The 18,978-nt window shown below is 38.5% G+C and overlaps 2 protein-coding genes across 2 annotated transcripts; one reads left to right on the forward strand and one right to left on the reverse strand.

The window, feature by feature from the left end:
- Positions 1-954: 954 nt before the first annotated feature.
- LOC311075560 (uncharacterized protein) lies at positions 955-5,676 on the reverse strand (the record flags this gene model as incomplete). The annotated part of the gene is made up of 4 exons (XM_084103052.1): positions 4,794-5,676; positions 3,710-3,837; positions 3,169-3,277; positions 955-2,027 (listed from the first exon to the last, which is right to left on the reverse strand). The coding sequence occupies exons 1-4, from the start codon at positions 5,065-5,067 to the stop codon at positions 955-957; spliced, it is 1,584 nt and encodes a 527-aa protein (XP_083959178.1). The 5' UTR covers positions 5,068-5,676.
- A 1,591-nt stretch (positions 5,677-7,267) lies between these two features.
- LOC311075488 (uncharacterized protein) lies at positions 7,268-17,835 on the forward strand. The gene is made up of 4 exons (XM_084102943.1): positions 7,268-8,015; positions 8,346-8,497; positions 8,781-8,892; positions 13,813-17,835. The coding sequence occupies exons 1-4, from the start codon at positions 7,742-7,744 to the stop codon at positions 15,951-15,953; spliced, it is 2,679 nt and encodes an 892-aa protein (XP_083959069.1). The 5' UTR covers positions 7,268-7,741; the 3' UTR covers positions 15,954-17,835.
- Positions 17,836-18,978: the final 1,143 nt, after the last annotated feature.

Consider the following 18,978-nt stretch of genomic DNA (forward strand, 5'->3'; position numbering starts at 1 on the left):
ATTTTATTCCATAATTCAATAGCCTGTTGTCAATTATTCCTTACATGAGTTCTGAAGAGCCAAGAATATGTTTCATAATAAAGTGTTTGGAATAAATCGCTAAATCAACTGACAACCAAATTAATGTTTAAAATGATATGTGAAGGTGTAATGCTGAAGCAGAGAGCTGAAAAACAGAGCTGCGACATACATTGTGTATTTCAAACTATATTAAGGTAAGTTTAAAATAAACTTTAATAAACTGAAATCACTCCACCTACATTTTCAAAATCAGCTTTGTAGACAATAAGATTCTAAAGATCATGAAAGTGACAATGTCTTACCACTGCATAGAAAATACAATATTTACATCAGATGCAAAGATGGCCACATTAACCACAATGTTACTTAAAGGCATAGTCTAATCAAAAATTTAAATTTTTGTTCCGACACAACCACGTCAGACAGGCTAGATCTAATCATATTATTATAGTCCAGTGGCTGCAACCCTTCAGTGTGTGCATACACTGACACACACGAATACTCTCTAGTTGTTTTTGTTGAGAGGAATGGCTGTGTTGTTTTCTCTGCTTTTCACAAAATCATTTGCACACTTCTCTTTTTATTCTCTTTCTTGTTGAAGCTACAGCAGCAACATTGAAAGCTCCAGTCTCTATGTTTTGCGCGAATGCTCATGTGATTGCCGCCAGCTCGCTGTGCCGTGTACCATCTGTTTTTATCAGGTTAACTGACTCATCATGTGTGCAATGACGTACATGACGTGCAAAATCTCACAGTGTCCGCCCGCCTTTACAAAAACCAAATTAAATTATACAGAAAACATAATGACTACAACGGGAGGTTCTACAGTAACAGTGTAATGTTTTATGGGAAACAAGTCCGGTCAGGATTTATGGCCCTCCAACAATTTAAAAGTCAAACCAACTCTGTAAGGTTGTGAAGTGAATATTTTCGTCACTGATTATTCGGGTCAGCGCTATGTTTGCGATGATGTGACCTGAGATGGTCCATTCGTTTGAAGCTCAGTCCACAGATACCACAGCAGTACGGTCTTTCTCCTGTGTGGGTACGTTGATGGACTTTCAGGATGTCGGCCCGGGTAAAGCTCTTACTGCACAGAGTGCACTTGTGTGGTTTCTCCTGCGTGTGAATGCGTTGATGCAGCTTGAGATTCCACAGTCGGCTGAATTTGTTCCCACAAAGCGTGCAGGTGTAGGGTTTGTCTCCGCTCTGGCTGCATCGGTGTCTACGCAGGTCACTGAAGGATGAGTAGCCTTTCCCACAGTGGCTGCACAAATGGAGACCGTCCCGCTGGTGGACGCGCTGGTGGACTTTTAGGTTGCAGGCCTGAGTGAACTTCTTACCGCACTGGTTACAAGTATATCCGGCACTTGAAACGACTCGATGGGAGACTGGGTAGCCTTTCACAGAAGCCCTGCTGTCACCTAATGCTTGTCCAACATTAGACTTCAGAGAGGGATTCAATGCATGTCCCTTATAAAGTGCACCACTAGCTGCGTCCCCAGTGTAAAGTGAGTGTCCTCTATGTCCAGCCCCATCTGCAATCCCACTGTGAACTTCCGTGAGGGCGCTTGTGTCTTGTATGTGGCCATCTGCATTAATAAGTATACAGTCTCTATCCACGTCTTCTGTCTCGGGGTTGACTTGTGCAGGTAAAGATGCTCTGTTTCCTCTTTTACCGCTAATGGAAGAGCTGTAACGTCTCCCACCTTCCTCAACCAGGTCCTTTTGATCAGTCTCAACTGCAACTGATACTGCATGACCTAATGTGTCTTGAGTTTTTCCTCCAAGACTGTCCAGGTTTCCCATGTCCAGTTCATGTACACTGTAGCTCGCTAGCTCTTCTGCATTGTAATGTGTTCGGTATGGCAAGCCCTGAACGTCTACGATATTTGCGTAAGTCTCACTGTCAGCGGTCTGTTCAAGTCCGGAGCTCCAGTCTTCCTGAATCTGTTGCAGCTCTTGCTCACTGTAACTGTGAGCTGAGAAATCCATCCTCTCAGCTCCTGGAAAACCAAAATATTGTAATATTCAAACACAGTCTGATTTCAGAGGGTTAAAGCAGTAATCAGATTTTTAAAGGGATAATTCACCCAAAATTTTTAATTCTGTCATCAATTACTCACTCTCATGTCGCTCCTAAACCCATTAGACTTTTGTTCATCTTCGTAACACAAATGAAGATATTTTTAAGGAAATCTGAGAGATTTCTGTCCCTCCATTAAATGTTTATTCACCCAAAACAGCTCATAAAGAGATCGTAATATAAATCCAAATTAATCGAGCGGTTTAATCCAAGTCTTCTGAAGAAACATGATCACTTTATATGACAAACAGATTTAATTTAGCATAGAAACATTGATCAACAAGCGTACTCAGAAGCTCAAGCGTACAACAAACCTCACTGGTTCTTGTGAAAGCTCAAATGTGTTGGTGTACCACACGAGAATGAACCTCATTGGTTCTCACCCGTCAAGCAAACATACTTGAGCTTCCATTTCCCAAATTTGAGTACTCTATGTATGTTCGCTGATCAAAGTTTATATGTGAATAAAAGCCTGAATTAAATCTGTGGGGTCAGCCCTATGTTCCCACAGCCCTATGTTCCCACATTTCTAAGATTTTTTTTTTTACTGAAAATTTTGAAAATTAGGCCCTATGTTCCCACAGTCCTATGTTCCCACAACCATATGTTCCCCACAGCCCTATGTTCTCTCATTTAACTATGTCCCCTATGAAGGGTAGGTTTTAGTGCTTGTACTGGTACAGGGACAGCCCAATAACATCCCAGACAAGTCTCCCTCCTGTGAGGGGTAGGTTTAGGTATGTTAGGGTTAGGGCTGTGGGAACATAAGGCTGTGGGAACATAGGGCTGTGGGAACATAGACATGCTCCCAAATCTGTTCGTCATATTAAGCGATAATGTTTCTTCAGAAGACTCGGGTTAAACTGCTTGATTCATATGCATTTATTTTATGATCTCTTTATGAACCGTCAAGAGTTTTGAGTGAATAGACTTTCAATGGAGGGACAGAAATTTCTCAGACTTGATTAAAAATATCTTCATTTGTGTTCCGAAGATGAACGAAAGTCTTATGGGTTTGGGACGACATAAGAGATGACAGAATTTATCTCTTTAAATCACACCTTCAGTATTTAGTGTCCAGCCATCCTGAAGCTCCTCATTATCAGCAGTGACGTAGAGGGCCTCCTCTTTCAACACGCCGTCCAGTTTCCTGTCCTCTGTACCAGCAGACTACAGAGAACACAAAGACAGAACATGCACAGAATGTTAAAGTTGTGAGAGATCTTTTCTTCCATGTTGTGATGTACATCGTAGTGAAATAAATTAACGATTCAGTCATCAGTTGATGATTGGATGGATCTGAATGAAAGCTTGTAGTCGACTGTAAGGGACTAAATTATTGGAGAAGTCCAGCATACGTCACCAGAGAGAAGTCTATCGTTTCACTGGAAGATCAAGTTAGTAATTAACAATTACAAGTTGTTTTTGTTTTTTTAATGTTACATGCACGGGTTTATTGTTCACAATAAAATCAATAACATGCACTTACACAATAGAGTGAATTTTCAGGTCTCAGACACAGCCATTGTAAAACACTGCTGTACGAGCAACTCATCAAGGTTAAAGGTCATCAGTAAAGCGGTTTATCCATCGGCTACTCACCTCTGTTGTGTTACTGGGTCTGGTTTGATCTTCCAATCTCTCTTTTCCCAAATGTGTGTCAGTCTCCAACTCACAGCTTCCCCAGTTCCCAACTGGAACTCTCTCCTGTTTGAGACTGCGTTCATTTTCTACATGTGGTCATCAAGGGTGAAAGCAACTGTGAGGGCATTGATTACACAGTCCTTTAATGGTCTTTAAAGGGACGGAAGAAAAATGTCATATGGTCTGGAATGACATGATGGTCTTTAAACTATTCCTTTATATTATGCTGCAGGTCAATTTGACAACTTGGATCTTTGAGTTGGAGAAAACCAATGGTTAACCAATTTTCCTTGAAGATGTTATTCATTTAGTCTAAGGAACATGCCTGCAAAGTGTCAACACTGATGAGTTTTGGAATGTGCATATAAAACATTACTATTATGATGTTTTCAATTAAAGGCAGCTGCACAGACCCGAAATAAAAACATTTTTTTAATGTATTTTGATATGTCAGTTTCTCATCTACACTCTAACTGTATTTACATGTATGCATGTATATTTAAGAAACTTCCTATGCATTGAAGGTGTACACTTTTGTCAGTTCATGGATGTTCTGTTCAATGGGAATCGAACCCATGATCTTGGCGTTGCTAGCACCATGCTTTACTGCTCTACTTATTCTGTTAAAAATGTTGAAAAACATTTTTGGAATGATTAAATAAATAGTCACAATGCTGTTTATGATATTGAGCTTTTGGATTGTAAAAAAGTTGCTAAATTCAGATTTAAAAATAACCTCGTCATGTTTAATATGTCTAATTTTTTTCCATCATGTGATTTTTGGTCAATTGTACTGAATCCAATTAGGGTCACATTGACCACCACCTTAACTATCACACCCAGATTTATGTTTAACCTGGGTTAAGTGTCCAGTATGTCATCATGCATGATTCATAAACGCTTCACAATAAATTCCTGTTCTGTTCTAATTACTATATGTGTATATGATATTCCAACAGATTATAAAATCATTACATTTCCTTTTTATAGAACATTACAAATAGTAACAACATGGCGTTTGAGTTGAATTGAGTGAACAAACCTGATTGTGGTAACAATTCTTCTCTTTCATTGTTACACACACGAGCTTTGTCACCACACTCTGCACACCTCAGGACGCGCATCTCCTGGTTCTTCCTTCTGCACTCGCTCCACTGGAGCCTCTTCTTGAGACTCTCCACCTGCTCTCGACTGCGGGACACTTCCTTCACGAAACTGTCCTCCACGAGCCGGGTGATCTCAAACATGGCAGCTTTGAAAACGGTCTCCATGACCCCGGATAGCTGTGACTGAAACGAGTGTATGGCTTCGGACATAATGACGACGAGTATTTGGATGGGAAAAACCCTATGGAAAAACCTAGTCTAGCTACTTCCGGTGATTATAAACAAACCAACAATTTATCCTCCAGCTTTTCATTAGTCTTTTCAATATCGTTGGTGTGAAACCGTTTCACTGTTTTTATTGAACCTTCTTGTAGTTTTGTCAAATGTGTAGTCCAAATGCTAGCGATGACTGTTCTCGTGCTAGCTAAGTTACTGTTTACGCTAACTATCGTTCATTGCACTCCCATTCGTCTCTCAATTAAACATTGTAACATAAACGATACGCTGAGAATCAATGCTGGTCCAGCTAGAAACATTCTCTCGTCCTACAGTGTGGGACTGCGACTGACCGGAAGTACTTCCTAAAGCAAACATACGGGCGGAAGTAGGCTTTAAAGTGACAGTACAACCGAAAATTTAAGAAAGTTCAAAGTTTAAAAAGTTTACTCGTCGTTTACTGTGTAATTTTACTCAAAATAATGTACTCATTTTCATGCTGTTGCAAACCTCTGTGAATTTCTTCTGTGCGACGGAAAAGTAGATGTTTTGTCAGAATGACAGTCCCAGTCACCATTTGCTTCACTACATCGTTTGTCTATTAGGCCAGTCATTTTATGAAAAAAGGTTGAACAAATTGCAACAGAAGCAAACTCAACTGATTTTGTATCCTCAATATGCCCTGAGTAAGGAAAAAAAAGCCCCGAAGAATCCCATTAGGGGAAAGTTTCGAAAAAGACCTAAATAGCCTATTCATTTTTTTTCTTACGTGAATAGGGTAAAAAGTTTAACCTTTAGATATGACCATGAAAATTACTGAGTTGATTACTTACATCAAGACAAACAAAAATTGTATTACAAGTTTTTGGAAATTGTTTGTTAACATGGACAAACAGTGCATAATCTAATTATGTATGTGCTAATTTGCATAAATACCACAACAGGTCTAAACATTGGGTATAGCCAGGAGAAAATGTCTTGCTGAATCTTGTTAACACATAACTGTAAAATACTTAATATTAAGGTCTGAATGTAACTCATTTAGGCTACCCATGAGCATTAATACATAGAGGCAGGAAGAAGTACTTTAAACCAGCCTTTATTAATTATTATTGCAGAGATGGGGTTTGGGGCTGGGTCCGTGGGACTGTTTCTGGGGATTTACTTTTTATTTTACTTACCTTTTGTCTTCTGCATTCTCCTTACTATTGTCTCCTGTTCTTCCCTCAGACTCGTCCCCCAGAAACAGTCCCACGGACCCAGCCCCAAACCCAATCTCTTAAAAATTAATAAAGGCTGGTTTCTAAAGTACTTCTTCCTGCCTCTATGTATTCATGTTCATGGGTAGCCTAAATGGGTTACATTCAGGCCTTAACATTAAGTATTTTACTGTTATATGTCAACAAGATTCATTTTTCTTGTTTCATATTTCTTGTAATACATTTTTTGTTTGTCTTGATGTAAGTAATCAACTCAGCAATTTCCATGGTGATATCTAAAGGTTAAACTTTTTACCCTATTCACGTAAGAAAAAGAATGAATAGGCGTATGAATAGGCTATATTTGGGTCTTTTTCGAAACTTTCCCCTAATGGGATTCTTCTGGGCTTTTTTTTCCTTACTCAGGACATATTGAGGATACAAAATCAGTTGAGTTTGCTTCTGTTGCCCATTTTGGCTTAAAATGACTGGACCATAAAGACTCATGGACAAGTGAGTTTGCATTAAAAACTGTATACACCTTTTGTATTCCAGGGTCAGCTTTGACCCGGTGGAACGTAATCTTATAAAACAGTCATAATCTTTTTTAAATAAAACCATATTGTATCTAATCAGTCACTTCTCAGTACTGAGTAAATCCACAAAAGTTTTAAAGTTTTGAATGTTACCATGTTTTACCATGCTATCACTAGGCCACCCCATTTGTATTAGTCAATAAATTAGAAATTTCAATATTTTCAAAGAACTATAGCAAAAACCAGTGTAAGTGGCTCTTTGGGACTGACATCCTGCCATAGAGGAACAATTTTGGGTTCGCCAAAAAAATAATTTTAGTGAATAGTTCTTAAAATAATATTTTTTTATTAATGTATAAAACATAAATACATTTATCAAATACAGATACTTTATAATTCCACCTGAATTATATGGATAATATGGATTGCCACTCTATGGCAATGGTCTTAAATTTACTTATATTGACATAATCTTAATTATAATACTAAAAATTAAGATGCACAACATTAAACTGACAAAAATTCACTTGTGACACTTCATTTATCAAGTAGTTGACTTTGCATAGGATAGTAACAGGAATTACCTTTCAATGCCTATTTATATTTAATCTAGGTAATGCATTTTTATTTATTGATTAATAGATTTGATAACTTAAGAAGAAGATTCACAAATGCATAGGCTATCAAGTTTTGTTTCTCTTTCTTTTGACGAAATCTACATCCAGGGTTCAGTGCTTCATAATGTGTCACAGTGTCGTTTTAAAAGCGGACCGCAAACCTTTTCTGCAGTCTATAAATAAAAGTTTTTAACATTCAGTGCGGAAGTATACCGCCCTCCCCTGGACGTGTAATCATCCTCGTTGAGTCTGTCAAAGGGACCATATAACGTCTGCTCCATAAAATTAAACTAAACCGAATCGCGCCATCATCGCCATGCCTGATGATGCGAGCCCTGAAGATTATGATGGGTTTCAGACCCAGTTCACACACATAATGGAAACAATATTACTGACCGCTGTCAGGGAAGCGACAAAACTTTACGAGGGTACTTTGCAACGCTTGAAAGCGGAATTGGTGCAGCTGAGACAAGAGAATGTCAAAACGAAGACAGGTGATTCATCCAGCCAAGACACAAAGAGATTAACTGAATGTGGGAGTCAGAAGAGTGCCAATGTCCCTAAACATCGTGATATTGGCGTGCAGTGCGGTAGGTCTTTTTCTTGTAACGATGTGTGGCGTTATGGCGTTCAGTAAACACTTCCTGGAAAATGATAACGACTTTTAACGGCAATTAGACGTAATCAGATGATAACCATTGCATAAAAGCCAGAATTTCAACTTTTTTTTTAACTCTCTATGGAATTATCTTATATAATCATTTGTAATGTCTGTCCTGCTAAAAAAAAAAAAATCTAGAAGAAAGAAACTAGACTAAGATGGTTTGACTATGGGTTTTGTGCACTTTTCTATAGGGTTTTCTTCAAAAGGGTTAACTACATTTTCCAAAAAAACATTTTCATTCATTTTCATTTGTCAGAAAAGCCCATTTTGGTTGACCGGGGATGCAGCCCTCTTCAGTTTATAGGGAAACATCTTAGTGTGGGAGACATTACGAGTGATAAACTCACAGATCTTTGTGCCAGTGAGGATGGGAGCAGACAGCTTGCATTGCTCCTCATCAAACAAGAGGTAAGAAACGAGGTCTTTACTCGTTCTGGTTCTCTTTCCATTCCTTCCTCCCACTTTTCTGTTTTGCATATCAAATAAAGTTCACACAGACTGACGTCATATTTCCTCTCTGTAAGAGTTTGATTGAATATCAAAATGTTATATGAGGTGAGACTTTATTCTTTGTCACTTAGAGTTTAGTTTTTATATCTAAATCTTATGTTCATATTTGATCTTTAGAAAGTGGATAATATTTTAATGCTGGCCCTTTTATGCATTATGATTTTATGTTCTGTGTTGTCAGCCTCGTGAGACTGAATGTGACAACTACGCACCAGGATACTTTCTACTGAAGCAAGAAGGTGCTGAGCCGATACTGGTGCGCAGAGAGCCGAATAAGGACACCGTGGAAAGGGGTATAAGAGTCATTCACAAATTTGACCGAACAATGAGAAAATATTCTCATATGTTACTCATTTAGCAGCAGTTGATAGAACAGAATAAAAACATTATACATATCATTATACCCTTTTTTAAAACTTGAATGAAAATGAACTTTTGAAACATTCCATTTAAATGTGTGTATACAACCCCAAAACCAGAAAAGTTGGGACATAAAATCAAGAATCTGTGATTTGTTAACCTTTATTTAACTGACAAAAGTACAAACAAAAGATTTTCAAAGTTTTCATTGACCAACTTAAGTATATTTTGTACATATAATCACTTTGTTCCAAATATCATGAGAGAATTGTCAAACAATTCAATTGACCCTTCGCTAAGCCCCGCCCTCCTTAGTTACTGTTGCTACGCCTGTCAAGCTTTTGCGCCTGGCACGTCTATTACAGTATGTATGCACTGGTTTCAGACATTCCTAAGGAGATAATTAGTCATTTTTGGCGAACAGGTGAAAATATGAGAGAGCAAGACAAAAGGGACTGCAGTATGCATTCGAGGGCTATATCCACGACATAATATGCAAACGATTAGAGAATAATTTCATCAAAATTGAAGCTGAAGTCTATAACGTTAGGTCTCAGCGCAAGCAGCAGCCGCCTCATATGCTGACCATTCAAATGGGAAACACACAAATTGAGGAACAGCTGTGCATGCACAGCAGGGTAAGTGAAATGTGAAAATATTCTAATATTTATAAATCAAACAGCTTATCCATATGTATTGTGGAATAAACACAAGACATTAGCCTGACCACTTTGCAATGATAACATTTTCCCGCTTATATTTGTAGCGCGGCAGGCTAAAGTTACTGCTCACACGTCGTGGGTCACATAGTGACTACTGTTATGAACTGATTACGTTTGCATACCAACCTTTTCCTTGGAGATCTCCGGCAAGCCCCCTGATGTTCCCTCCTTTTACTAACTAACGTTACCTTTTACTTTTACTAGAACTAACACCGGGAGAGTCGCGATTGGATTGGGGGTAACGTTACTAGTTTGGCCGTCGATTAACAAAATGCTGAAATATACTTTTAAGTAACGTTAAGTTATGTCAGTGAGCCTCCGTCTTGCATTTAATCACACTGCTTGATCCACGAGCTGGACAATAACTTTATTCTAGAGCTGCTATAAAGCCAAAACACTTTACTTTTAATTTCCTATTATCAATGTAAAGCTGCTTTGGAACAATCTACATTGTTAAAACAAAGCGCTATATAAATGAAGATGACGCCCGGCATTTCTCCCTTTGTGTTTTAGGTTTCGGGAAGGGAACAAAATCCACCACCCCGTCCAAACTTTTAGGATACCGGGTATCAGATTTGCACAATCCATACGCACAACGCTTCGGCATGTTTCCCTCGCTCGAAAGCTTGCCAGACCTCCCGCGCCTAGTTACGGTTGCTAAGCCACGATTAGCCTATGGCGGTTTTCGGGCGTGGCTTAGCGAAGGGTCAATTACATGCAAGATTGCAAAGAATTTATGCCTTTCACCTTCTACCATACATAATATTGTGAAAAGATTCAGGGAATCCAGAGAAATCTCAGTACATGTAGGGCAAGGCAGTAAACCTCTGTTGAATGTGCATGACCTTTGAACCCTCAGATGGCACTGCATGAGAAACCGTCATGCTACTGTGTTAAATACAGCCACATGTGCTCGGGAGTACTTTGGAAAACCATTGTCACTTAACAGTCTGCATCAAGGAATGCCACTTGAATCTCTGTTACGCAAGGAGAAAGCTATACATCAGTTCTTAGCAGAGATGCTGCCGAGTTCTCTTGGCCGAAGCTCATCTCAGATGGTCTAAAACACAGTGGAAATGTGTGCTGTGGTCAGATGAGTCCATGCTTCAGCTTGTTTTTGGGAAAAACAGATATCGAGTTCTCAGTCCCAAAGATTCAAAGTCCCTTTGAAAATCTTTTCTTTGTACTTTTGTCAGTTAAATAAAGGTTAAAGAGAATTAACAAATCACAGATTCTTGATTTGGGGTTGTGTGTGTATATATATATATATTTTAGGGCTGTCAATCGATTACATTTTTTTTAATCGCGATTAATCGCATGATTGTCATGAGTTAACTCGCGATTAATCGCACATTTTTTTTATTTGTTCTAAATGTACCTTAAATTAATACTTTTCAAGTTTGTAATACTCTAATCAACGTGGGCATGGATAAATATAGATGCTTTATGCAAATTTATGTTTATTATTGAATCCTTAGTCAATATAGAGCATGAAGACGAGACATGTTTCAAAGGTCATAGATGTTTTTCAAAGAACTTGTTCATGTCTATTAGACACATGTAGAAAGAACAAAGAAATACTAGGTTCCCATTACTTCTCTTTCTTTGCACTGAGCAATTTACTAACACAAACATGTTTAGATTTTTGCATGACAGGGCAGCTCTTCTGAAAATGCTAAATGTACTACATTTAGCATTTATTATTACATTAGTTTGTCTCTCTCTGTGCCCATTTTGATGAAGCTAAATTCTCAATAAAATTCTCAGTTTTCATTGGTATATTTTACTGTTTCTGTTGTCAAACAACGGAATGAATTTGAAATAGTGACTGAAACGCGACCCATTAAGACATAACCAGCTCTCCCTTCCAAGATGTTAAGTTAATCTGCACAAAAATCCTGATAATCGAGCCGTTGTCTGGTGAAATCAAATACACATAAGATAAAGACAATATCTGTGCTCTGATTTCGGCTATACTTGTAAAATTAGAGAAGCAACATAATACCTGTGTTTAACTGAATTAAAGCGCTGCTCCTCCGTGCGAGAGAGAGAGAGAGAGAGAGAGAGAGAGAGAGAGAGGTGCGCGCGCTGGGAGAGCAGTACCAGCGGTAGGCCCAGGGTCGGCGCCAGGACATACGGAACGAGGGGGCCTCGTTGTGTCACTGGGGGGGCATACCTCTCCCACCCTCAATAATAATAATACACCCACTTTTAATTAAAACAACAACAACAATAAATCCATGATTGCTTGAATGATCAAGCACGTTAGGTGTTTTAGACGAATACAGATTATTATATGAATAAAGAGTAGAAGTTGACTGAAAAAAAATACTTAACGTCATGACGTACAGTCATATTTCAATCAATTACATACAAGCTGCTAGTGACGTAATTTATTTAATCGCCTGTCGCGAGTGAAAATGCAAATTTGCAAAGCTGATTTTATTCTAGTAAAACTAAATTAATTTACAAATATATATATATATATATATATATATATATATATATATATATATATATATATATATATATATATATATATATATATACATTTTTTTTATTATTATTATTTTAAATAGGCCTAGATATATTGTCGCTGTCGGGCGGAATCCTTGTATCTCTCAGGAAATTAAAAAAACGGCATATTTTTTTAGTTATTAAACATTGTATCGTTAAAGTTGATATACTTATATTGCTGTCCTATATTGTTGTGTACCAACATTAACACAACATTTCCCCAAAATCATGTTTAATCGGAGATAACGAGGTTAATTTACGCTGTCATTGTTGATAAGAACGGTACGGACACAGACGTCGCTGCTGCCAGCAGTGTTCATCATAGTCTGCGGTCGCGTTGAGCCTTTTGACAAGAGATAAGGCCTTAAGAGCCATTCAAATCTAATGATTGTGGTTACATACATCTTCCTAAACTCCATTTAAACGTTTAAGAGATATGAGTGATGCATGCAATACCAAAATACTAGGCTTTCTAAAATAGGCGGAAATTAATCTGCACGCAAACAAAGTCAGCGTTCGCGTTGAGCCTTTTGACAAGAGAAAAGACTTCAGTAGTTAACCAAAGCTAACGACTGTGGTTACATACATCTTCCTAAACTCCATTTTAAAGGTTTAAGAACTATAAGTGAAGCAGAACAAAAAACGATGAGCTGACTAACGTTAGGCTGTCTAATAGGCAGAAATTAGACCAAATGTTAGACCTACCTTTTTTCTCCCATAAATAAAAACCTTGCTACTTAGGGTATTTTACATGCACAGTGCCAACTTCGAGTCAGTAAAATAATAATAAAAACAATAATTTAATGCTGGTATCCAAAACATTTAATTCAATTCAAGTATTAGATACATTTTACGTGGGTACTGACCAATAGCATCGATTTGTGAAAAAATATGAAATTGACCAAATTTGGACATACAAGGTTTCCACCCGACAGGCGACAGGGTGAGGGGGCACAGTAACCTAGGTGGCCGGGCCAGGCCCCCTGGGGCCCCCTCGTGGCGCCGACCCTGGGTAGGCCTACCGGTAGATTCTCAGAAACTAAATAAGGTTTGGGCGCTTTGTTGAAGGGAAAAAATCGCTAAAGGGGTCTGCAATGTTGCTAAGTTGGCAACACTGTGTATCTCCATTTCTCCAACTAGGGGTTGGGCCACAGGTCAAACAGAAAATACGCGCTGCGTTAATCGCGCGTTAAAAAAATTAGTGCCGTTAATATGATTTTGCGTTAACGCTAACTTTGACAGCCCTAATATATATATATATATATATATATATATATATATATATATATCATAGCCAAATCTTCTTAAATAACAAAAATATGAATCATTTACATAATTTTTGAAATTGACAAAATATGTATTTTAGGTATTTCATTTTTTGTTTTTAAGTTGAAAAAAAGTTGGAGACTAGACCAATGTAGACTAAATATTTAAAAATATTAATGAAATTACCCCATCCCACCCCAAGCACTCAATTCAAATATTTCGCTAAAGTATCTGAGAATTCAAGAATTCACGCAGTCCAAATAGCCAAAATGCACATCACAAATTTGTATATACATTTTGTTCTTCTTAACGTTAATTTCTTGCATCTTCACCTCTTTGTATTCACAGTTGTGATCCCACCATCATTTCAAACAATAACCAGGCACCATAGCAACATTAGAGAAAAGTCTCCACCATCAGTGATTCCTTCCTCCTGTAGTCGCAGAGTGGATTCCTGTAGTCACAAACCTAATCAGACTATACAATCCATCCAAGGTACATCTAAAAGAACATCGGAAATCAATGAAGACTTGTCTTCCCAAAACAAAAGACAAAATGTCAGTGCACCAGCACAGACATCCACTACTTCTGTACTTGCTAATTCAGCCCAGACTCCTGCTCCTACTGTTAACTTGCCTGTGCCAATGATCGAGCTGTCTGGTGCTCCATCAGTTCCTCAAGCCAAGTCAACAGCATCATCAGTTCACCGACGACCAAACCCAAATCCTCAAACATCTAACCATACAGTAGTCCCTCAGAAAGTGGGGTCAGATATCTGTCATCCACTTCAAAACACCTTTCTTTCCCCTGTTACTCCAAGCCAAGTCTTTGCAATGGAGCCTCATTCCTCCAAACAATGGCCTCAGGAATTGGTTACAAATACAGAGAAAAGTATTTCAACCATTGCCTTGCTAAACCAAGCCACTGAGCCATCAACCCAATCTCAGCTTATACAATCACAATCATTTCCACCACAAACCATCAAAACACCAGACCAGGAGGTTCCTCCACAAGTACATGCTGCCATGCCATCAGGCCATATTTCTGTCTCACCAAATACACCTTCAGCTGTTCAGGATCGGATTCTCTCAACCAGCCTTGTTCCACCTCAGAAGCAAGTTTTTGCATCACCACAAGTAATACCAGAACATTCTGCGACTTCAAGTCCATCATTCCAGTTCCCTTTGGTGCTCCCACATAATCCGACTCAACCGACACCAACTTCTTACCTTCCAACACACATTCCATTTACTTCTCCCCTCCTTCCAGTTAATGCAATTCAGGGACCTGTCTCCCTAAACCCACCTCAACCTCCAGTTACACATTCTCAATATCCAACACAATCCAATCAGTTCTCCTGTTCTTCAGAACAGATGTTTCCTCCACCCGATAATACACCAGGTTTGCTTAAATCTCTTGAAACTTTGCATTTGCACTCATCCATTGTGATGACCCCACAAGAGGCCCCAGAGCAGGCACTCATGCACCATTTTCCACCATCTGGGCAGCTTGCGCCTCTGCTGACACTTAAGGAGCAACAAGCTGTCGCTTCCTCTAGCGTTGTTTTAGGCAGAGTGCCAGTTCTGTCTTCAGAGTCCTCTGTGTCCCCAGTTGACAACTTTGAAGGAGACATACCACTTTCCCCATGTTTCAGTGCAGAAACCACAGATATAAATGATAAAGACCTCTCGGAAGATGAAGACACTCCCACACTCCAGTCTAGACTGAGAAAACAGAGAAAGATGTTCTCTAAATCCAGACAAGGTGAGGACGGCAGAGTCATGGTCAATGATAAGAGGGTGGATCGGGTGCAGAACAACTTGATTAGTGAAACACCACATGCTGGCTCCAATAGCGAAAGTCACGTCTTATCGAAACATTTGAATAAAACATTGCAGAAAAATACTGAGTGTCCCGAGTGTGGAAGGGTCCTCAGCAATGCGTCTGCCTTGGAGAACCACATGAGACTTCATACAGGAGAGAGACCTTATACCTGCTCCCAGTGTGGAAAGGCATTCCCTAGTGCACGAGGCCTTAACCGGCATGTGAAGGTCCATGCAGAGGAGAAACGGTATCAGTGTGAAGAATGTGGGAAGAGTTTTGTGTACCACTTTACCCTTACCAAACATCAGCTCATTCACTCAGGAGAAAGGCCTTTTCCTTGTAAAGTTTGTGGAAAGAGGTTTTTGGCCAAGGCAGACCGGTCTACCCATATGCGCATGCACACCGGAGAGAAGCCGTTCTCATGCACGCTGTGTGGGAAGAAGTTTAAACATAGGGTTGCTCTGAATATGCATATGCAGGGGCATAGAGGAGAAAAACGTTACATTTGCCCCCACTGTGAAAAAGGATTTGTGGATCTAGGAAACTTCAAAAGACACAAGCTCATCCATACAGGGGAAAGGCCGTTTGAGTGCAAAGAATGTGGGAAACGTTTCACTCAGTCAGCTCATCTCAAGAAACATGTCAACACACAACATGTTACATAAAGTAATTGTTTAACAAAGCAGTTGATATACGGTAGATAAATATTATGTTACAGACAATATAATGGCATTAGGCCTGATTGCAAATTAATTTATGGATATGCTATTTTTAAAAGAGAAAAGTAAATAAAAGGTTATATTTTTATATTTTAACTGCATTACTGCATACATTTTGTACAGTGCTTTAATTGTTAATTTTTTTTTAAATGTGAAGTCATCCGGGATTATTTTTCTATTAATTTCTCAATGTGAAACTGCTGTTACCAGTTGTAACTGTTGTAACAGTTGTAATTATTCAACCCCTATTGCAAATCAGATTTATTGGCAAAATTTACAGACTTTGAGCTGTTTGCAATGGGCTGTTTGCCCAGCACAACAAATGTTTCAAGTGGTTTCCCCAAATTCAACTGAAAATGCAACTTTTAATGACTTCTGCAGTCTCAAAATTATGCAACCCCTTCATGGCAAGCATCTTTAGTACTTAGGAGAACACCCTTTTTCTGTTATGACCTGCTTCAAACGAGATGTATAACCAGACACCAGCTTCTGTCAGGGTTTCTGATGAAATGGAATCTTAGCCCATTCCTTAATGGCCTCCAGATCAGTAATATTCTCAGGTTTACGTGTTGCAAATGCCTTCAAATCCCACCAGAGATTTTCTATGGGGTTCAAGTCAGGTGACTGTGATCATGGCCACTGTAAAATCTTCCAGGACTACTTCTGCAACCAAGCCTTGGTTGAATTTGAGGTATGCTTGGGATTATTGCTCTGTTGGAAGGTCCAATGACACCCAAGCCTCAGCTTCATCACAGATGGCATGACGTTTTCTCCTAGGCTTTCCTGATATGCAAAAATGAATCCATCTTGCCTTCCACATGCTGCAGGTTTCCAGTGACAGAGGATGCAAAGCAGCCCCAGAGCATCACTGAACCCCACCATGCTTAACTATAGGCAGAGTGTTATTTTCAGCACAAGCTTCATTCTTCTTCCTCCAGACATACCGCTGATCCATAGAGCCGAAAAGTTCCAGTTTAGTTTCACCGCTCCACAGAACAGAATCCCAAAACTTCTGTGGCTTATTTATGATTTTGAGCAAATTGGAGCCGACTTTTCTTGTGCTTTTGGGTCAGTAGTGGTGTACATCTTGGAGTTCTGGCATGGAAACCGCATGCGTTTAGTACACGCCTTACTGTGCAAGCTGAAACCTCTGCCTGTTGCCACCAAGTTTTGCTTCAGGTCTTTTGCAGTCACTCAAGGGATTTTCTGAACCTGCCTTGTCAGAAATCTGTCCGTTGATAACTTCCTTTTTCTGCCCCATCCAGGTAGTGTAACCACTGTTCCTTTAACTTTGAATATGCAAACTATGCTTTCAATGGTGTCTCTAGGAACATTTTGTGCCTTAGCTATATTTTTGTAACCTGTTCTTTGTTTGTGAAGGGCGATGATATCTTCTATTAACGTTTTGGACCATTCTTTTGACTTAGCCATATTTCTAACATGCAGTCAAACATGACTCAACAAACCTAGCAGTTCAGATATGTCATGTGTTCTAGCTCAAGCACATCTGGTGCTACTAATGATGCCCTTGATTAGTTGCATTGGATGTTCTTGAGACAGCACCTGTTTTGCAGATGTGTGCTAATGTGAGGGATTCTGTTCAGGGGGTTAAATAATTTTGAGACTGCAGAAATCAAAAGTTGCATTTTCAGTTGAATTTGGGGAAACCACTTGAAACTTTTGTTGTGTTGAGCAATTTCAATAACTTTTGTTCGATTTGTTCATTGCAAACAGCTGAAAGTCTGTAAATTTAAACCTGATTTGCAATGGGAGTTAAATAATAATTAAATGTATATACATATAATAAAATAAACACCTCAAACTGAAACATGGAGTTCATTTGAATTATTTAATTGTATGAGGGTCACATATCAGAGTGTTGAATTCGGCAAAATGTAAGTACTCTAACACACAAATTGAAAGAAATGACTGTTCATTAAACTCTAAACGGAGAACTTGCAGCCGTGGAGAACAAATCCATCAAGGAAACAAACATACCGGTAGTAACTATAAAGACATTCATGGACCTACTCCTGTAAACCCTGTTTTTAAAAAACATCGCAGTTTTAAACTTTTTAAAACAGTAAATCATTCTAGAGTCATCTGGGATCCCCAAAAGAAACCCAGGGGAATATTAGGAGGGCATCTAAATATCCGTAGTGTAATGTCTAAAATTGAACAAGTTAAACATTTATTATGTGACTCCAATCTAGACTTTCTCTGTCTTTCAGAAACATGGGTAAATAAGAACTCACCATCGGCAGCTTTGAATATACCCGGATATAATTTATTTAGACGAGATAGAGTTAAGGGAAGAGGTGGTGGAGTCATGGTTTATCTGAAGAATAATATTCACTGCACCCAGATTCAACTATCTAATGTAAATCTGGAATATATTGGATTAACTATTAGTCTCTCTTCTCAAATGTCTTTTGTTATGTTTTTACTCTATCGTCCACCTTCTTCTACCAATACCTTCTATGATGAATTTAAAAGGTTACTCAAAGAATGTAATTCAAAACAAGAAGTATACTCTTAGGTGATTTTAACATAAATTGGGACGACAAGAGAAACAGGAATTCTTTAAAAAGAATTACAGATAATATGGATTTTACACAACTAATTAAAGGTCCTACTAGAATAACTGCATCCTCACAGATGCAAATTGCCAGAGTTGAGAAAACATATAACTTCATTACTGGATTAACTGACCATAATCTAATTTTATTTTCAAGAAATCTTACAAATAATAGATTTCGGACAAATAAATATCATTCTCAGCATTCTAGAATTCCTAAAAGCGAACTTGAGAATTTCCAAATGACTATAAATAAAACAAATTGGAATGAAATTATAGTTGGGAGGAATGTAGAGGAAGATAGTGAGAGATTTATAAACACAATTCAGAGTATAGCACAAAAATTCACAAAAACATCCCAAGGTACGAAAAAGAGTAAAAAGTAAATTAATT

Source organism: Abramis brama (assembly GCF_963993115.1).
Source record: "Abramis brama genome assembly, chromosome: 2".
Taxonomy (NCBI): Eukaryota; Metazoa; Chordata; class Actinopteri; order Cypriniformes; family Leuciscidae; genus Abramis; species Abramis brama.